This window comes from Pipistrellus kuhlii, unplaced genomic scaffold (assembly GCF_014108245.1).
Source record: "Pipistrellus kuhlii isolate mPipKuh1 unplaced genomic scaffold, mPipKuh1.p scaffold_m20_p_12, whole genome shotgun sequence".
Taxonomy (NCBI): domain Eukaryota; kingdom Metazoa; phylum Chordata; class Mammalia; order Chiroptera; family Vespertilionidae; genus Pipistrellus; species Pipistrellus kuhlii.
The window spans coordinates 7,665,773-7,685,507 of record NW_023425427.1 but is presented as its reverse complement, the minus strand read 5'-3'; the positions used below and the strand labels follow the sequence as shown (position 1 = coordinate 7,685,507).

General features: G+C 38.4%; 1 protein-coding gene and 1 pseudogene across 1 annotated transcript in view; both read right to left on the bottom strand.

Moving 5' to 3' along the window:
• Positions 1-954: 954 nt before the first annotated feature.
• The window catches only part of SVEP1 (sushi, von Willebrand factor type A, EGF and pentraxin domain containing 1), a 141,808-nt gene continuing 123,027 nt past the window's right edge, over positions 955-19,735 (bottom strand). Inside the window, exons 42-48 of the mRNA XM_036433048.2 lie at positions 16,620-16,793; positions 15,284-15,460; positions 11,774-11,944; positions 10,079-10,174; positions 7,990-8,085; positions 5,772-5,865; positions 955-1,339 (exon numbers count right to left, since the gene is read on the bottom strand). Coding sequence (XP_036288941.1) covers positions 1,318-1,339; positions 5,772-5,865; positions 7,990-8,085; positions 10,079-10,174; positions 11,774-11,944; positions 15,284-15,460; positions 16,620-16,793 — 830 coding nt within the window. The 3' untranslated portion in view covers positions 955-1,317. The remainder of the gene's footprint in view (positions 1,340-5,771; positions 5,866-7,989; positions 8,086-10,078; positions 10,175-11,773; positions 11,945-15,283; positions 15,461-16,619; positions 16,794-19,735) is intronic.
• LOC118716833 lies at positions 5,444-5,543 on the bottom strand (annotated as a pseudogene).

Below are 19,735 nucleotides of genomic sequence, written 5' to 3'. Positions count from 1 at the left end.
ATTTCTTCTAATTAATTTCCTTTCAATGTGAACAAATCCATGCAGCAGGCCACTAGTAAATAAATAAAAGATATATTCATAAGCATGTAAGATTGGCCAAGAGAGTGAATGCAGGAGAAGTCAATATCTGAGGGAAGTTCAGGGCAATGGAGAGAACCAAGAGGACAATAAAGGTCTTTTTCATCATTCATGTCTTCACAGTGTTACAATGCACCCTGTGCCTATGTGGAAGTCATTCTCCCAGAGGTTGGAAATGAGTTTTCCTATTTTAAACAAAATTGTGATTTTCCTAATTTAAACAAAATCTAATATTTGGCTTTATTTTCCAGAAGTCTGGGGAAATATTTGTACTGGTAGAAGTACAGGGATGGAGTTAGGTGGAGCAGTGGGGGCTGAGGAGAAGCTCAGCTCTGCCTTGGGTAGCCTCAATTCATTTTTTCAGGTGGGACTAGGAGCAGAGTTCTGGTGAACTTGTCCCATTTGCCTTTTCTTTCCCCTCTCCTGTCCTCCTATTGCTACTGTCTTTCTTCCGAAGCAATTGTGGGATTGTGATCCATAAAAGGCTCTCTGTTACTCTTACAGTTCTTGCATTTTTTTTATGCCAGATGTGAGAAGGAAGGGGAGCAGTTTATTTTGTGTGCCATGGTCACGATGTCCATCCCCTACACCCACATCTACTATGGCTTTCCAAACATTGGGAAAAGAATTAGCCAGGCTGTCCTGAGCACCAGGACAACATTTCACGTGGAGGGTAGTAGATCCAACAGCGATTCTCTGATTAAATAAAAGGAAACCTTCATGGTCACACATATTGTAAAGAAGATGGAAATAGAATGAAGGTGTCTCTTTTACTGTAAGCTCTTGGTACATGTGATCCAGCAGCATAGATACAAGTCATTAATCCTCTTCATTGTTTCGTGGCCACCTCACAAAATGGCACTATCCAGCAAAATATTATTTAGCAGCAAAATATATTTTAATTGAAACATCATTTTAAGTAACTGAATAAAAATGTGTGCCAGGAACTTTCCCAACAGACAGCAGAGTATGTACATTTTGTGAGTGGAGCAGCATCTATTTAATATATTTTTATATAGAAAATACAGGCATATTTTAAAATGGAAACATGTAAGAAAGTACGTCACAAGAAGTAACAGATATAGACAAAATAAAAAGGTAAACCCCAGATAACAAGTGTATTACACAAAACAAGACCCAGCACCGTGTTGGAATTTCTTTGCGTTAAGTTCCAGGATGCCCAGGGCTACCAGGAAGAGATGACCCTGCTCTTAGGAGAGCTCCTTGGTTGTGCAGTGGTTAAAACCCAGTCCTCCTTTTCCTGGAACAAGAAAACAAAGAGATTCAACAGAAAAGACTGAACTGAAGAGGTAAGAGCCCCTTTGGGGTCAATTTAAACAGGATTGAAAGTCTCAGATACCTGGGCATTATCCATGGCATTGGTTGTAAAGATGGGAGTCATTCCTTGAGACAACTAAAGGGCATGAAGCTCCTGTGCTAACTCATGAAAAAATCCGAGAGTCAGCAGGCCTGGGTTTTAGCCTTGGCTCTGTCACTAGATTCCTGTCTGATAATCCTCTCATCTGTAAACTGAGGGTTTGGACTTTGTGAACCCAAAGATCTCTTATAGCTTCCACAGTCTATAATTTTTATTTGTGATATCTGTTTAGGATCAGTTTTATAAAGAAGGATATAGAGCTCAGGGGAAACATAATCTTTTTTTTTAAGGATTGAACTACCTGGGAACAATATTGGGTAAGTCTTATTCATTAGTAGAGAAGGTAACTGGTTGAGGTATTTAATTAATGTTACTAGGCATTTCTTCGCTGTCTGTCTTAGATGCCCAGAAATTGCTCCATCTGTCAGCAAACATTTGTTGAGCATTAATTTTTGTGCCTGTGCTAAGCATGAGGGATACAATCTTTTAACTACTCAATCTCATTGGAGAGAAGAAAATAAAAAAAATGATTTGTAAACACTTATTGTTTTAATTTCTCAGAAAAGCTTTCTCCCCTCCCAATTTCAGGGAATTATATTCCACCTTTCTTTTCTCTGGGAACTGCAAGCCTCCTCTCCCCTTTACCCAAAGGTAAGGTAAAAGTTTTGACAAGAAGACTCTTCCATGTTAGTACAACATGGCCTGACCTAGGACCACAGTTGACTGACTTGATTCACGGTTGCCCCCTGAATCCATCTGGACAAGGCAGTTCTGGATTTTTTAAACTGGGTCAGCACACTATTTCAGTGGATACAGTAGTATGACATGTAAAATGCGGGAGCTGCAAGCACTAAGCAGCAGAGAAAACCACTCTGCAGCAAGAGAAAGGATGGAGGAGATGCTAGAGAGAGAAGGTGAGATAGAAGGTGGAGAAACTTTAGGTAGCTTTCAAGTCCTAAGTCGGATCCTCCTGCTGTTCAGCCATCCATGTAATTGGGTTCCATGCAAGGTCCCTCAATTGTGGTAACAAATCCCTTTCTTTGCTTAAGCTATTTAGAGTTGCAATTAGGGAGTCCTCATTAATATGGATCTTCTAGAAAAATGGATCACAGTATAACGGGGGGGGGGGGGGGGGGAAAGGGGATACACTTCCCAGCTTAATTTGCCATAGATTTTTTTATTCCTTTATCAAACATTTGCACAAAAATGTAATTTTGTTCTCTTTATTAGACAGTATTTTCAATAGACTCTTTTGGGAGTATTTTGATGTTAGGAAACCACACAAATTCAGGCTTCCTTATCTGTTTGAAGGAGTTGAAATAGAAAGTCTAAAATTATAAGAATGTTGTATTTCCCCCCAAATCCATTCCAGTTTGACTCTCATTTTTTCATATTCATTCAACTCTACTCTTGGATGAAAGCATCATCTTTATCTTGGAAGCTTCTAAATAGACTTGTATAATCCAAGCTTGCTCTTTTGGGTTCAGTTTATTTTTTCTCTCTGCATAGATGGCATATGCTTGAGATAATATGAAGAAATTCATTGGCACAAGATGGATTTTTTTTTTTTGTTAATTAAGTTTTTATTTTAATAGATTTTTGTCTTTGAAAATTTGACTTTGACATTCGAATCAATTTAAAAGGAAATGAAAAAAAGTTGTTTTCAATTAACTGAAATTCCCATTTTTAAAAAAAATATATTTTATTGATTTTGTACAGAGAGGAAGGGAGAGAGATAGAGAGTTTAGAAACATCGATGAGAGAGAGTCATCGATCAGCTGCCTCTTGCAAACCCCCTACTGAGGATGTGCCCGCAACCGAGGTACATGCCCTTGACCGGAATCGAACCCGGGACCTTTCAGTCCCCAAGCCGACGCTCTATCCATTGAGCCAAACCGGTTTCGACTGAAATTCCCATTTTTAAAAGTGAATATGCTCTTTGTTTTCAATAACTCCTATAAGATGGAAGTAAATGTACATTATACAAATCTAAATGACGTAATGCAATAGTGCATATTGATCATAAAATAGAGCTGGTACTACAATATTGAAACATTTTTATATTGAAAATATTTATCCATGGTATGATGACAATTTATTTGATATTTCATGAGGTTTAAAACTGTCAAGAAAGAATGACACTGGAAGTATCATGCTTCTGATTTCAAACAATATTACAAAGCTATTGTAATCAAAACAGTATAGCATTGCCATAGAAGCAGATACTTAGATCAATGAACAGAAGAGAGAACCCAGAAATAAACCCATGCATACATAGTCAATTAACTTATGACAAAGGAGCCAGAATCTACAATGGGGAAATGATAGTCTCTTCAATAAATGCTATTGGGAAAAACTAGATAGTCATGTGCAAAGGAACAAAACTATGTTATACCACATAAAAACTTAACTCAAAATGGGTGAAAGAAAATTTGGGCAGAAAGCTCCTTGACATTGACCTTGGCAATGATTTTTTGGATTTGATACCAAAAGCAAAGGCAACCCAAGCAAATTCAACAAGTGGTATTACATTAAACTAAAAAGTTTCTGCACAGCAAAGGAAACCATAAAAAAGAAAAAAAGAAAAAGAAAAAGAAAAGGCAACCTACTGAGTGGTAGAAAATGTTTGCAAATCATGTAACTGATAAAGAGTTAATTTCCAAAATATATAAAGAACTCATGCAACTCAACAACTAAAACAAACAAACAATCTAATTAAAAAATGGGCAGAGGATCTGAATAGACATTTTTCCTAAAGAGGACATACAGATGGCCAATACACATGAAATGATGCTCAAATTACTAATCATTAGAGAAATGCAAATTAAAACCACAATGAGGTATCACCTCACACATGTTAGAATGCTATTATAAAAAAGACAAAATAAAATAACAAGTGTTGGCAAGGATGTGGAGAAAAGGGAACATTGTGTATTGTTAGTGGGAATATAAATTGGTATAGTTACTGTGGAAAACAGTAGAGTCCTCAAAAAAAAAATAAAAATAGAACTACCATAAGATCTAGTAATTCCACTTCCGGAATATTATTCACCCATAAAAAGGAATAAAATATTGCAATTTTCAACAAGGATGAAAAGGGCATTATGTTATCTGAAATAATAAGTCAGACAGAGAAAAACAAATACCATATCACCTCACTTAAGTGTGGAATCTAAAACAAACCAAAAAATAAAAAACTCATATATAGAAAACAGATTAGTGGCTGCAAGAGGTGGAATGAAGGAGTGGAAGGTTGGTGAATGGAGTAAGAAATCAAAAGGTACAAACATCCTGTTGTAAAATAAGTCATGGGGACATAATGTAGAACATGGCAACTATAGTTAATAATATTGTACTGCATATCTGAAAGTTAAGACAATAAACCTTTCTATCTTAAAAGTTCTCATCACACACAAAAAACCCACCAATTTTGTAACTACCCTGTTTCCCCGAAAATAAGACAGTGTCTTATATTATTTTTTTCTCCCAAAGTTGTGCTAGGTCTTATTTTCAGGGGATGTCTTATCTTTCCATGCGCTAGGTCTTATTTTCGAAGGATGTCTTATTCTCGGGGAAACACAGTATGTGTGGTGTTAGAAGTTAACTAGATTTATTATATATATACACACACACACAGATATCAAACCATTGTATTATACACTTGAAATAATGTAATGTTGTATGTATGCCAATTAACAATGTTTTTTAGAAACCGTATCTTATTTTTTAAACTATTTCCCCTTTGACTTATTTTTATGATGATCTTTTTTTCAATTATATTTATCTAGTTTGATATTAGAAACCAATTGACAGAACATATATTTATATAACATTTTTGTAGCCAATTAAATTTATTTTTATTGCAACCAGGAATGCAAATGAAGGTCAATAAATATTTTGAGTTTGTTTATTTCACACCCTTGAATATAAAAAATACAATCTTCTATTCAAGAAGGCAGTTGTCCTATTTCACCCTTTTTTTAATGGAAAAATATGCAATGCTTCATGAATTTAAGTCATCTTGTGTAGGGGTCAAGTTTATCTGCCCAGTATTATTCCAATTTTGGTATATGTGCTGCCAAAGTGTGTATAAGATTATTTATTTTTGAGGTATCACTGTTTGATTTGTCAATCCTTAACTAATATTTCTTTGGGTTGGCTTTAGTTCAAATCTGGAGAGTGTATCTCACAATGGACATTTTGGGATACAAAATGCTCACACTCACACTAGAGATACCTTCTGGTTCTTGAACAACTTAAGTTGAATTTCAATCTCTTTATGCTATTGATAAACACTAGTCTTTGGCTGTCTTACCTGGAACAGTCATGTCCAGTCCAAGCTGAGAGACAATGGCATCGGTTTGGTCTGACGCATTTTCCGCCATTTAAGCAGGGAGACTGGCAAACAGCTGGGATTAAAAAAATGCATGCATTTATTTAATCAGCACTTAGCAATTCTGATGATGTCCATGAAAGCATGTAAATAAGATTTGCCTCTGTTTTTGGCTCCAGCCACCAACACTCCTCATTATGCATTTCTGCCCTTTTGCTTGACCACATGTCTTTGTGTGGCTCCACCTCCCTTTTTCCTTCCAAGCTAGTCATTTTCATATTTAAGTTCCAGGTTAAGTTCTACTTATGTATTGAAATCTTTGCTGGTAATGTCAAGTCCACTGTTTTTTCTCTTCTTTAATATTTTTATTTATGCAACTAATTTGGCACATGATGTTTTGAACTGTGAATTTTTCATATGCTCAATTAGACTGTAAATCCCTTGATCTAGCACTGAACTCTATGATTCAGCCATTACATCAGACATCAACTCATGACAATAAATCAGGCAAGAGCTTGTCTAAAATAACAGATGACTCAAAAGCCCTTGTGTTGGCTAGGAAACACATTTCATGACTTCTACTGGACTTAATTAGAATGATGGAACCTGGAGTAGAGTTAAAAATTAGCCAAAGATGAAACCCTGAATGAACACTCAAAGATTTACTATAAAGACATCTTCCTTACAAATCCATAGTCTCATCACCCAACTCTTTATTTGCATGAGTATATTTGTTAAAGAAACCTAGGATGCTGAAAACTGATAAAGACCCAATACCAGCAAGTTTAACGTATCAAAGGGAAAGGAGAACTGTATAGGGAGGAAATGAAATGCCTGCTAAGAGAAAGCTGGAAATGAGAAACATTTCAGTTTCTATTTCAGCCTCATTATAGCTTGGAAAGATAAGCTTCCCAGATGAACAGTTTATCTTTGGTGAGATATAAATAGATGTACTTCTTTAATCATTCATGCATATAATATGGGGGGGGGGCGGGGAGGGAGATGCCAGCCAGTATCAGGCACTTGGGTGGAAGAGAGAGGACAAGAAAGAAAACATTAGTCTTTGCCCTTGGAGGGCCATCTTGGCAAGTGAAGAGTAAGAGAAGGCCAACAGAATGCACATATGTGCAGTACAATAAAAGGAATGTATGAAACAAAGCAGGTTTTAGAAAAATAAAAATGAAGCCCAATAATTTAAACCAGCTCTCCATAGATTCTGCTTACCAATATAAAAAATACTACTCCTTCTCAGGAGCATGACGATTCAATGGTGCCTGACGGTACTAAGCACTTACTTTCACTTTCTTGTCTAAAAGCTTAACATCTTCCTCCTTTCCTTTAACATGGGAGCTCTCATGGTTCCTTTCTGGGCCACCTTCTCATGCCACGTGTCTTCTGCATAGTCTTATTCTTTTTCCCCATGAATTTTCTCCTATGATAACCTACAAATTTTATCTTCAGTATAGATGTATCTTCTGGGAGCAATCAGCCACCTGCCTGTCAGACCTCTCCCTTGCATGTTCCACAGTCTCCTCAAAATGAGTCAATACTTAACTCCTATTTAAACCTCAAACCTACTCCTCCTGGGGGTCTCTGTCTCAGTAAATAGCACCATCAGGGACCCAAACTGGAAATATCAGCGTTGACTCTTCTCAGACCTTCACTCCCACAATGAAACCTATAACTGAGCAGTGTTGATTCACCTCCCAAATCTATTTGGGTTGTCATTTTCCAGACTTCCTTACCACTTGCCAATTCTACTTTGATAACTTCCTAACTGGAGTCCTTGTTGTAAGTCATGCTTTCTGCCATTTTCCATACTGCTGCCAAAAGCATTTTTTCTAGAAGAAAATCTGATTACATGATTTTCCCACTTAAAACTCTTCAGTGGCTTCTGCTACTCATTAGACATGATCCAGCATTTTGAACTTGGCACCCAAAATAAATATTCTTCTGAACCTCTGACACTAAGAAACCTGACAACTCAGTCAACTTAGCTGCTCTTCTCTGGCACACGACTCTGAAAGGTGCCTTTGAGGCATTCAGATTCTCCATTCAAGGGGCCATTTGAGGAATTCTTGAGAAACCCTGATACCTTTTCTTTCACTGCCACCTCAGAATCTGAGTCCTACTCATCAATGTCCTCTAGGACTTCAAGGAGCTAAATCACCAAGACAACAAACCATGATAGGATGCCTACCTGTGTGACAGCGGGACCCAGTCCAGCCAGGTGGGCACTCGCACTGATAAGGGGCCACACAGCGACCGCCATTCAGACAGGGAAGAATGCATATTGCTAGAGAGGAGATAGAAAAGGACTTGATGAAAATACACACACACTAAGATGCATTCATGTGTTCAGAAAGCATTATCCAGGAGGAGCGAAACCTTGTCTGACCCACCAGAGAACTTCCCGTATGTGCTGTGTTTATTAATCAGCATCACTGGGAAAACACAGTTAGGAAAGTAACTCTGTCCTCTTAGTCTGCAGTCATGACTGATGCCAAATGCGCTCTTCTGGAGAAGACCTACTGTAATTAATATCTGCTAAGTGCTTTGCTTTCCCTTTACAGAATAAGCAGAACATTCTCCATTTATTGCAGTTTCAAATTTCCATTACAAATTACCTAAGATGCTCTAAGAGGGTTTGGCTGCCACAAGGCACTCTTCTTGTCTTGAATTAAATGTGAGAATGGCAGTCAGACAGGCTATCCTACAGGCTGTTGGCAACCCATTAGTAGTGATGGGAAAACTTGCTCTTTATATCCTTGGAGCCGAGGCTGATGGTGATTGAATCAGGCCTCTCCTACACCCTCCTCAGTAAGCATTCCTCCTCTTGAGCTCTTTAAAGGGGTAGAGTCTGTTTAAAAGGAGTGAGAGCGTCTATTGGTTTGCTACTCCAAGCATGGTTCTCAAACCAAAAGCATTGGCATGACCTAGGAATTGGCTGGAAATGCAGAATCTCAGCTCCCAACTTAGATCTACTGAATCAGAATCTGCATTTAACAATATCTCCCAGGTGATCTGTGTGAACATTAAAGCTTGGGAACTGCTCTAACCCAGGAGGGCAGGTGCATGCTCAGTGAGATAAGCAAAGCCTGTTGCTAAGGCACCCCTGAGTGAATGTTCCCTGAGTCTTTGGACTCTTGTCATTACAGCAGGTCAAGTATGGAAGCCCTATCTGGGAAGGAATGACTGGGAAGTAGAGGAAGGAAAAGTGTAATTTCTCTCCTTTCTTCATCTCTGTGAGAATACTCTGTGAGTTGTTAATGGCCTAAATTTATTTCCATCTTATATTTTCCTTTCTAGAGTAGTTGAAATAGTTACACTTAAAAAAGTCTTAGAATCTCATAAAATGTCTGGCCTTAGAAAAACCTGATGTAGCCGAAACCAGTCTGGCTCAGTGGACTGAAGGGTCCCAGGTTCGATTCTGGTCAAGGGCATGTACATTGGTTGCGGGCACATCCCTGGTAGGGGGTGTGCAGGAGGCAGCTGATCTATGTTTCTCTCTCATCGATGTTTCTAGCTCTCTGTCCCCCTCCCTTCCTCTCTGTAAAAAAATCAATAAAATATATATTTAAAAAAGAAAAAAAGAAGAAAAACCTGATGTAGACAATTACTATCTCATTAATGACTTTTAATGTTATTTATATATACCACTCCAACGAAAAAATGAAATCATTTTTACCTCACATGCATTTTTTAAGATAGTAAGACAAAATGTGGCTTAGACATTAAAAAAATGTTTAAAACCACTATTCACAACCTCCTAGAAGCTCAAATTGAAATGTATTACTATGAGAATACAAATTCTGTATTAATTTACCAACCACTGTGTAGATATGGGAATGCCGACTTTCCTTATTGGGAAGAACTGCCCTTAATGAAAAAGAGTAACTGGTGAGCTGCAAAGTACAATGTTAGGCAATGCCATGAATTTACAGCTGTAGCAATGAGTGGTAGAATATATAAAAAGTCTAGAGATGAAGGAAGACAAAGTCTGGGAAACCCCTGATGATTAGCATCTTTCCAGATGATCCTTAGCAATTTGTGCCAGGAGAATGTGGAGATGACTTTGATAGATGTTGATAACTAGCTTTTCATGGTCTAATATTCTAGATCTCCTGAAAGTGATTGACATTCTGATCAGCTCTAGCAGCCCTGTCTGGCCTGCAGCAGGATAAGCAAATAAATTCCTGCCACCAGTAGAGCCAGTTCCTAGTAACTCTGAGTTGGCAGCTTCCAGGCAAATTATCAGGACTCAAAGTAAGGTTTGAAGGAAGACTCACGTTCTTCACAGAGGCGCCCCATCCAGCCGTCTGGACAGGAGCAAGCATTTGGACGTTGGCAGATACCTCCATTCTGACATGGGAACCGACAGACGGCTGTAAAAGAAGCAGATGGTCATAAATAGAGGGAATTACAGAAGGAAGGCTGTCAGAAAACAGGATTTCTCATGTATATTGCATACTATATCCTTGACTTAAGCTTTAAGGAAGAAAAACAAAACTGAATCTCAAGATTTAATTGGGGATGAACCTGAGGGGCTCAGAAGGGCCACTGCACGGCTTTCAAGGTGTTAGTAATTTGGAGAGTCAGGGTAGGGGGAACAAGGTGGCTTATAAAGGAATGCTCCTTTAGAAGACTTCCAAATGCCCTTTCAGAGGTGACCTTTGGTGGCCAGTAGCTCTTTGGTGTTGCCACCACCTCATAGTATTTTAAGACAAAAAAGTAATAAAATAAAATAAAGAAAGAAAAGAAAAAGAAACAAGAGCAAACAAACACACAACTCTCATTTTGACTTCTCATGCTAAGTAAAATCTGGACTATTTCATGTAGATACCACCTCCTCAGCAGCCCTCTTAAAAAAAGGTCGCACTTTCTCTTACATCCCATGTGCTGATGATCTCATATCTGTTGCTTTGAGAAAATTAATCTTCTTTCTTCTGTATTAACCCTAGACACTTTTGAGGCTCATGCCATTCATCATGGACTACCTCAATTCTCCCTGCCCCCACAAGTTATGAAAGACTTTGGCTTTCATACCAAATCCAAATCTGATCTTTGTCCATGTGGCCATGTGGCCAACCTCTCCGACAACTTGATTATTTTTTTTAGTTCCTTGGATATGTGTATCTTGTTCACTAGCACAGTTCCTGACTTTCAGTAAATGTTTCTAGAATGAATGGAACAATTATGATTTGTAAATAAAATTATTAGAAAAGTATAAGTTTTAGAAGGACATGCTTGAACACCTTGTTATCTCTCTCTTTCTATTTTGCAGAATTAAAAGCATAGAATCTTTTATTCCCCCAAGATTTTATTGAGAGCACATCCCTGGGTTTGAAAATTCCAAACAGCAAGAGACGGAAGTGCTCATGTGAACACAGAGTACTGGTCACCACCCAAGTATGGCCAGATGGGATGAGAACTCTGCTTCCCTGAGGCCGCCTGGTACCTCTTGTTGTGTCTCTGCCCATTAGGTGGGCTGTGCCATCTCCTATGGGATTTGGCACCTGCCTATGATAGGTGGTGGAACCGGAATCTGTGCTAAAACCCTTGGGGGGCCAAGAGGTGCACCCAGGACCCAGACATGACACAGCTTCCCTTAGCAGCTGAGAATACTCCTGAGATCTGGAGAGAAGATGTACCTGAGGATCCATGATTAACTCAGGAAGGGACACTGTGCTGGGCTAGAGTTCTGTGTGCAAGTTTTCAAAGTTCAAACCAATAAAGTAAAAAAAATTAAAAAGACATAAATCTTAAAATTTAAAGACAAGGAAAAATAAAATAGCATGCTCTCTAATTTTGGAATGCATTAGATTTTACATAACTCTAATTTAAATCTAACTTAAATGAAACTTTATGAACTGGCTTCCAAAAGGTCACTTATTGCCCTTGCCTAGTTGTGGTCCATATCAGACTTCCATACATATATTTCCAAATGGTTTCACTAAGAAATAACCATCCAAATGTTTCCTTACCCCTGCAAACAGGAGGTGATGTCCAGTTTCCACTCTCTAGGCAAACACTCCTTAGGGAACCTTCCAACATGTATCCACTGTAACATGAGTAGGTGATCATGTCCCCATACTGATAATGTACACCTCGAGCAATTGCGTTTGGTACATGACTTGGTGGACCGCATGAGATTTCTATAGGAAAACAAAACACAATGAGGCTTGTACTACTAGGCCAGCTGGTAGATACAGAAGAACACAGTCTCATTTCTAAGACTGAATTAATTTAAAGAGCAAAAAACAAACAAAAACCCCAAAACATAAAGGCTACCATTTCACTTATAAATATCTAAGAGATACTAGAAACTAAAAGCATAATTTGCTGCTATCTAGCAAAATTAGATGTGCAAGATCAAACGTTTCGTCTTCTGATTCAAATGTTGAAGCTGAGCTGTTTTATACTGAAGGCAAGACGTCTGCAGGAGACCAAGAAAGAACTCTGGTCATTTGCCTAAGATGTGGCTGTAAGAGAACTTCATTGCAGGTTGCTTATCTAATTAGAAGAGAAGTAACACAAGGATTACTTGCAGTCCACCATTTTAGAATAAAAACCATTAACAGCAGCACTACATTTTCTTTCTTTCTTTTTTCTTTTTTTTTTTTACATATTCTTTTCTTTTTTTAAAAATAGATTTTTATTGATTTCAGAGAGGAAGGGGGAGGGAAAGACAGAAACATCAATGACAATGACAAGAGAGAATCTTTAATCAACTGCCTCCTGCATGGCCCCTAATGGGGATTGAGCTCACAACTCCGGCATGTGACCTTTACTGGAATCAAACCCAGGACCCTTTAGTCCACAGGCAGAAGCTCTATCCATTGAGCCAAACCAGCTAGGGTTGCAGTACTGCAAATTCCATCAGGCTGTTTTATTAGTGCCTACAACAGTGCCAGGCATGCAATGGATGCTCTGTACATATTTGAAAAATGAGCAAATGAATGAATATTGTCTCTGGCCTACAGACAAAGATTTTACACACCTTGATGAGGTTTCTCTACTTTTGGAATGCGTTAGATTTTGCATAAGTCTAACTTAAATGAATCTACATGAACTGGCTTCCATAAGGTGACTTAGTGTCCTAGCCAGTTTGGCTCAATGGCTGGAGCGACAGTTCATTGACTGAAAGATCCCAACTTCAATTCCAGTTGAGGACACATACCTCGGTTGCAGGCTTGATTCCTGGCCCTGGTCGGGAGCCCATGAAGGAGGCAACCAATGGATGGGTCTCTCTCACATTGATGTTTCTCTCTGTCTCTCCCCCCCCCCCCCTCCTTTCCACTTTCTCTAAAAATCAATGGAAAAATATCCTCAGGTGAGGATTAACAACAATAACAAAAATTAAAAGGTCACTTAGTGGTCAGGATACCATTCAAAACTTTTCAGAGGGGATGTTCAATGTATATCATCCTTCAAAATGTTCTTTTTCTTCCAAGGTGGACACAAATATTAATTTAATCAGTAGGATAACAAATCTGTGTTAACATCTACTGTGTATCAGAAACTGGAAAAAATAAATGATGATGCTGTCCCTTATCAGACAAGATGGGAATGATAAAGAATATTGCAATACAACTTCAAAAGAGCTGTAGTAGAGCCCTGGGTACTATGCTATAGAAAAAAGAATGAATAACTAGATTGAATTAGTGAAATGGGATATAAATTAGTAATGTAATATAAATTAGGATTACTGAGTGGAATGTAACTAATTGTGCTTGTAAACTGTAGTGAGAGTGGCTTTGGATGAGGCTCCAAAGCTCAAATGGGTCAGAGGGAAAGAGCTTCCAGGCTGGGGAGCAGCATGTTGCATGATCATGGAGAGATGATGGGTGGTTTATGTAAGTGGTTATCAAGCATGGATTTCAGGGAATCATCTTGGCTCCTTATTAAAAATGCAAATTTCTGGGGTTTCTAGGATAGGAGTCTGTATCTTACATACTTTCCCTAGGTGATTCTCATGCACATTAAATTTTAATCCCTGATTTATAAGAATATGTAACAGGAGGAGGTGAAAAGAATGAGGAAAGTAGCGCTCATGTTCTTCAGGCAAGATATTTCTTTCCAAGCCAAAGACTTCCAGTCTAATAGAAAGTACAAAAGAAAGATTGAGGGTATGAAACAATAGTGAGAATGGTCTCCTTCTCTCCAAGTCAACCCCCGATCCTCTCAAGATCATTGAGGAACAATTGAGCATACACTGAAGGAGCATGGGTAGCAAACACAGGTCTCTCCTGCTAGTTCTTTCAGTGCCCTGAGTGGTAAGTCTCAAGCAGCCAAGATCAACGTGGGATATGTGGGCAGGAGAAGGCCACTTGTAATACACAGTTTCCTGGAGTAAAGTAAACATGCTAATGCTGCAGTAGGGCTGCCAGTTGAAAATTTAAGGACTTGGGCTATTGGTGTATCTCTTACTCCAAGGAGATATTGCTTATGTATATCAATTCATTGATCCTTTAAAACTAATATATAAGATAGGTATTGGTGCTATTTATTCACTTAACATAAGAGCCTTAACATTCAGGGAAGTTAGGGTACTAGTATAAATTTAGAGTTAGAAAGTTATGAGAATAGAATTCAAATCAAGCTCTTCTCTGATTCCAGATTCCCCGTGGCCCTCATATATGCATTTCTTATTAACTGGAGTGCAAGTGTCCTGAAGATGGAGGCCATTATAGGCATAATCGATTCTTATATCATGTAGCCCAGTGCCTTGCATCTAGTTAGACTCAATGAATATTAGTTTATTGATTGCAATAGAGGGAGTACTTTGGAGTACAAGGAAGGCTGGAGGGCAGGATATTGGGAAGGGAAGATGTTTTAAGTGTAGAAAGTGTCAAGAATTATGGCAGCAGGAGATGCTGCCAGTTGGCCTTTTATATATCAAGGGGGTGCAAGCCCAGAGATTCTCAAATTGTGGTTCCGGCACCGGCAATATCACCATCAGTACCACTCAGGAACTTGCTAGAAATGCAAATTTTGAGCCTCATCCCAGACCTACTAGATCAGAAACTCTAGGCTGCTGAGGGGCAGGGGAGCAGCAATGGTTTCAAGAAGCCTTCTAGGTAGTTCTCATGCAGGCTCAAGTTTGAGAACCACGGTGGAATAATGTTTGCATTGCAAAGCATTCAGAGCTGATTAAGAGATAGTTTAGGAACTCTGACAATGTGGAGAGGAACTGTGTTTTAGGTTTAAAACTAGAAGATTTCATTTTAGAAGAGCACATTTCAAAAATCTGTAGTGACTCCTACTCATCCTACTCAGGTGCGTTTTAGCCTAGTTCCGGAAACTTTTCTTTCAATGTTTGTAATTCAAAGGTCTTTAATGAGAATTTTAAAAACTATCAATAAGAAGCTGATATGCATGATAAGACAGATATGTAAATATCTACAATTAAGTTACTTGATTGGAAATAGTCTCACAAAGATGAGAAAACATCCTGAGCTACTGTATTTAACTGGATTCCACTGTCCACTTACTTTCACACTTGGCACTTGTCTGTGTCCACGTCTCGTCGGGGTTGCAGGTAATGATGGCCTGGCCCTGGAGCAGGAAGCCTTCTCTACACCTGATGGACACATTCTGGTCCACATAAAACTCCTTTTCAGAGAGCAGAGCATTCTCAGGAATGACAAAAGGGACGGGGCATGGGTTTGCTGTTAAAAAGAAAAAGAAATGCTTACTGCTATTTCCCCTCTTTTCTTAATTTATTTCTTTGAAGGCAAAGGCTGAGCCCGCTAAGAGGCTTAAAAATATAGAGCTTTGAACAGTAGACACAGACTCGTTTGGCATTCCCATGAAATTATTTGGGAGAAGAAATTATTTAGATAAGATCTGAAAACATCAAGAATGCAACCATTAATACATGGCCCTACACCTCTAAGAGGACAAAAGAAAAATGCAAATTTCTGGGGTTTGATTATGGCCCACAACATTTTCTAGACTGGTTTTGATCAGCTCTGGGGAAATAAAGGCATGCTAGAAAGCAAGGAGTGCATCAAACATTCTCTTAGTATCTGAAGAATATTAAGGCATAGAGTAAATGCTTCTTGTGGTCACTCTACTTCCTTTTACTGAACATCCTTCAGAAGGATGAACCAGAGAGTCACCAGACACATCGAAGTGAATATGACTTCAGACCTTGCTATTAATGGTATCAGAACTGAAACAGTAGAGTTTGCAAGGCTTACTGACAAAAATTGATTCATTTTACCAGGTCTACAGGAAAAATGGGAAATGAGAGTGGAACAATTTTTTCTGCAAATGTGTGACACAAAAATCAACGCATATTTCAAGCAATTTCAATGCTTTCTTTCCCCTCCCCCAGTGGGCACAAAGAAAGTCTCTGTGAGGGAGGTAGATGCCAGATCAATCTTAAAGGCTCAGTCACTGTAATACAGCACTTTAGACGTAACCAGAGCTCTCTAAATTTATACCTTGCTCATGAATATTGTTTTCATTCCAGTGGTTATAACTAATTATCTTTATGTACTTTGTTTATATATACTTTATTCATATTCCGCTTTTAGCAGATATTCTTTCTTCACCCCTTTCTCATTCATAACCAAATTCGTTATACATACATTTATGTCAAATCTTTTTCATTAAGTTGCATTTTTCTCTTAGTGCCTTAAACCTGTAACCAGTCCAGGAATCTGATAAAAGCTGCTTTGCAGAGGAGATATTTTAGAAGTCACAAGCAAGTTTTTAAGAACACAGCAGAGTATGTGAGTCCTGCTATGATTTAGACATTTGGGGAACTCATTGTGAAACCGAATCTGATTAAAACCTTTCTGAGCATAAGTCAACACACACGTTTGCAGTGAGGGACTGGGTGGCTCCAGGTTCCATTTTCAGTGCAATAGGCCTCGGGCGACCCTTCCAGACTGTAGCCTCTGTTGCAGGAATACACCACGCTGGGGCCAATGGTGGCATTTTCCATCTCAGCTTTCCCGTTCAGAAACCCAAGTGGAGCTTCACAACTGATCTCTAAAAAGAAAAAAACTTCAGATCATATGCTTCTCCCAATTCTCTTTATTTCTTCTGCTATAATTGCTAATGGTACCCAATGCATCGTATAAAATATTATAGCCTCATGTGTGAGGCACAATGACAAGGGCATTGAAGAAGCAAACAGCCCAGCATGCATAAGTTTTATATTAATACATGCAGGCAATTAAAGATTGCTATTTGCCCACTTGACTAGCTGTAGTTATGTATAATGCTGGGGGTGTGGGTGAGCAAAGGAATTCTCATTTATTAAGTTGTTTCCATGGCCAAGAACTTTCCAGACATTATCCACTTTATTTCTTACAACTAGAAATAAAATACAGACTTCAGTTAAATTTGAGTATCAGATAAGCAACAAATTTTAGAATAAGTATGCTTCAAATATTGCATGGGGCATATTTATATTAAAAAGCATTTTATATCTGAAGATAAAAAGTAACTGGGTGTCCTTTTTGTTTGTTTGTTGGCTACATTTACATCCTTAGTCACAATTCTGAGATGATTTCAGTGGAAGAAGGGTGAGGCTCAGAGTTGTGAAATAATTTGACTAAGCTATACTGCTTCTAAAGAGAGATAAGAGATAAAAATTATTAGAAGGTAAAATATAATAAGAAAGTATAAATCACAAGGAATCCTGAGCCTGACCAAAAATTCAGATAAGGAGCATTTTATATGACTTCTAAGGATATAGACTCCATAAACTGATGGTTAGTTTTAGTGCATGGCTTTTGCACACGTGAGCATGGCTTTGCACACGAAGCATGGCTTTGCACACGTGAGAAATGTTATTAGCAGGAATGTGCTAGAAGGCTAGCTGGATTATTCTTCCTAGAGTCTTAAGAAATAGGTTTAAGTCTTAATCTGATGATCCTGGTGAAGGTAGAGGAAGTGGTCTAGACCAGAGAGTCTCAACGTGGGCTGCACACAGGGGTCCTGGGAAGCTTTATGCTGAGGGGGCCGTCCCAGACCAAATGAATCAGAACCTCTGTTGTGGTCTTGCTTTTGAAATTAAAAAAACAACAACAACAAAAAAAAAACTCCCCAAATGATTCTAATGCTGACTCAGAATTAGGAGCCACTGGATTATATAGATCCTAACTAACTTGTTTGGGCTTCTTTCAGCCTGGTGAGTACTTGGACCATGAGCTTGAACTAGGGAAGTGCCCTGGAATCACTAGGGAGCTTCAAAAATATATTGATATTGGATCCTACCTTCTGAGACTCTGACCTAAATGGTACAGGGTTCAGAATGGGGAAAGGATTCTCAAAGGTTCCCAGAATATTTCAATGTGTGGAAGACTAATAACCACAGGTCCAAGGCACTGATTCTCAAATTGCAATGTGCACAGGAATCACCTAGGGATCTCATTCAAATGCTAATTTTGATTCAGTGGGATTGGGGTGTGGCTCCAGAGTCTGTGTTTCTAGCAAGATCCCAGGTACTACTGATGCTGTTGGTCCCGTGGGCCACTCTTATAAGAGCATGTCTAGGGTATCCTATAGACTTGAACAGGCTTTCCTGAAATCTGATGGATACAGATACCAATCTATATAATAATTTAATAAATATTATATGAGGATTTTTCAAATCAGGATGCTCAATATGTGTACTATTTCCTCCAAAAACTATTTGTGTTTTTTATATGCCTAGAAAAAAGTGCAAAATACAGTATATCTACATAACAATAGCTTTTAAACTTGAGGGTATGGGGAAGCAAGGGACTTGGTTGGAAAATCTGTGAGAACACTGCAAAAGGTCAGCACCTCTAGGGGGAGTTGGCTGAAGACAACCACCCCTGCCTTGACTTTTCCAAACAAGTCTGAGTCTCTGGGTGTTTACTGGAATCTTTATGCTTAATCTTTAGACATCTTTGCCTAAAGGACACTGCATGTGTCTTCTCAAGGATCATTACCCTACTGATAGTAACTAATGCTTAATTTTAGTTCAAGCTGTTGTTACAATAAAAACCTAAGCAGACAGGGAAAAGGGGCTGTCTGGTTTTGCTAACTAGGCAGTCCCTTAGCCCTCTCTTTCACAGAACTCTGTCAGAATAATCATTCATCCGTCGCTCAGGGTCTGCTGGTCAGCCCCAGCATGAGTGGTGGGATTAGAACTATTATTTTATTTTTGCTTATTTCTGTCATTTATTTCGCAAACAACTTGAATAATCTTGTTTAAGAGTTAGAAAGAGGGAAAAAATAAAAATACAGAAAAATAATAGGATTCAAGTGAGTTTTTTTTTTTTTCATTATCTTACATTTCAGAGAGAGAAACTAGACTAACCATTGTCATTGTAGTTTGACTTAAACCTGCTGCAAACTGAAACAACTTCTACACTTTTCCTATGCAGGCATACCCATTTCCATTTCACTTCCTATTTCCCTCCTCCTATACATGCACACACTTTCTGATCATAAACAGTTGAGACAAAAATGCCATTATCAGGAATGCCCAATAATGCCTTTCTGTGACTTGAGATGTTACTCAATATTTTTAAAAAATATTTTTCAATATAATACTTATATAACTTTTTGAGAACAACAACAAAAAATCATATATCCTCTATTAAGTTTCAGCCATATAATATTTCTTAAAAGACTTAAGATTTCTATATACATGAAATCAATTGATTAATTTACCTCAGAAGGTATGTTTGAAACAACAGTGAACAAAGATTCAAGTACCTCAAGTTCCAGTCACAGCTATGCCACCAAATTAATTTATGACACTGGGCAGGTCACTTCACCTCTCCCAACCCCATGTACTCATTGAGCAAGAGGAATAAATCTTACTCATATTGATGTAGTCTAGCCTAGTTAAGCTAGATCACCTGAAAGACTGCTTAGACTAGATTGGTTAAGATACCCCTTCCAGTGTGACAATTTGATGACTCCACTAGGCTTTTTAAGAGGAAAAAATA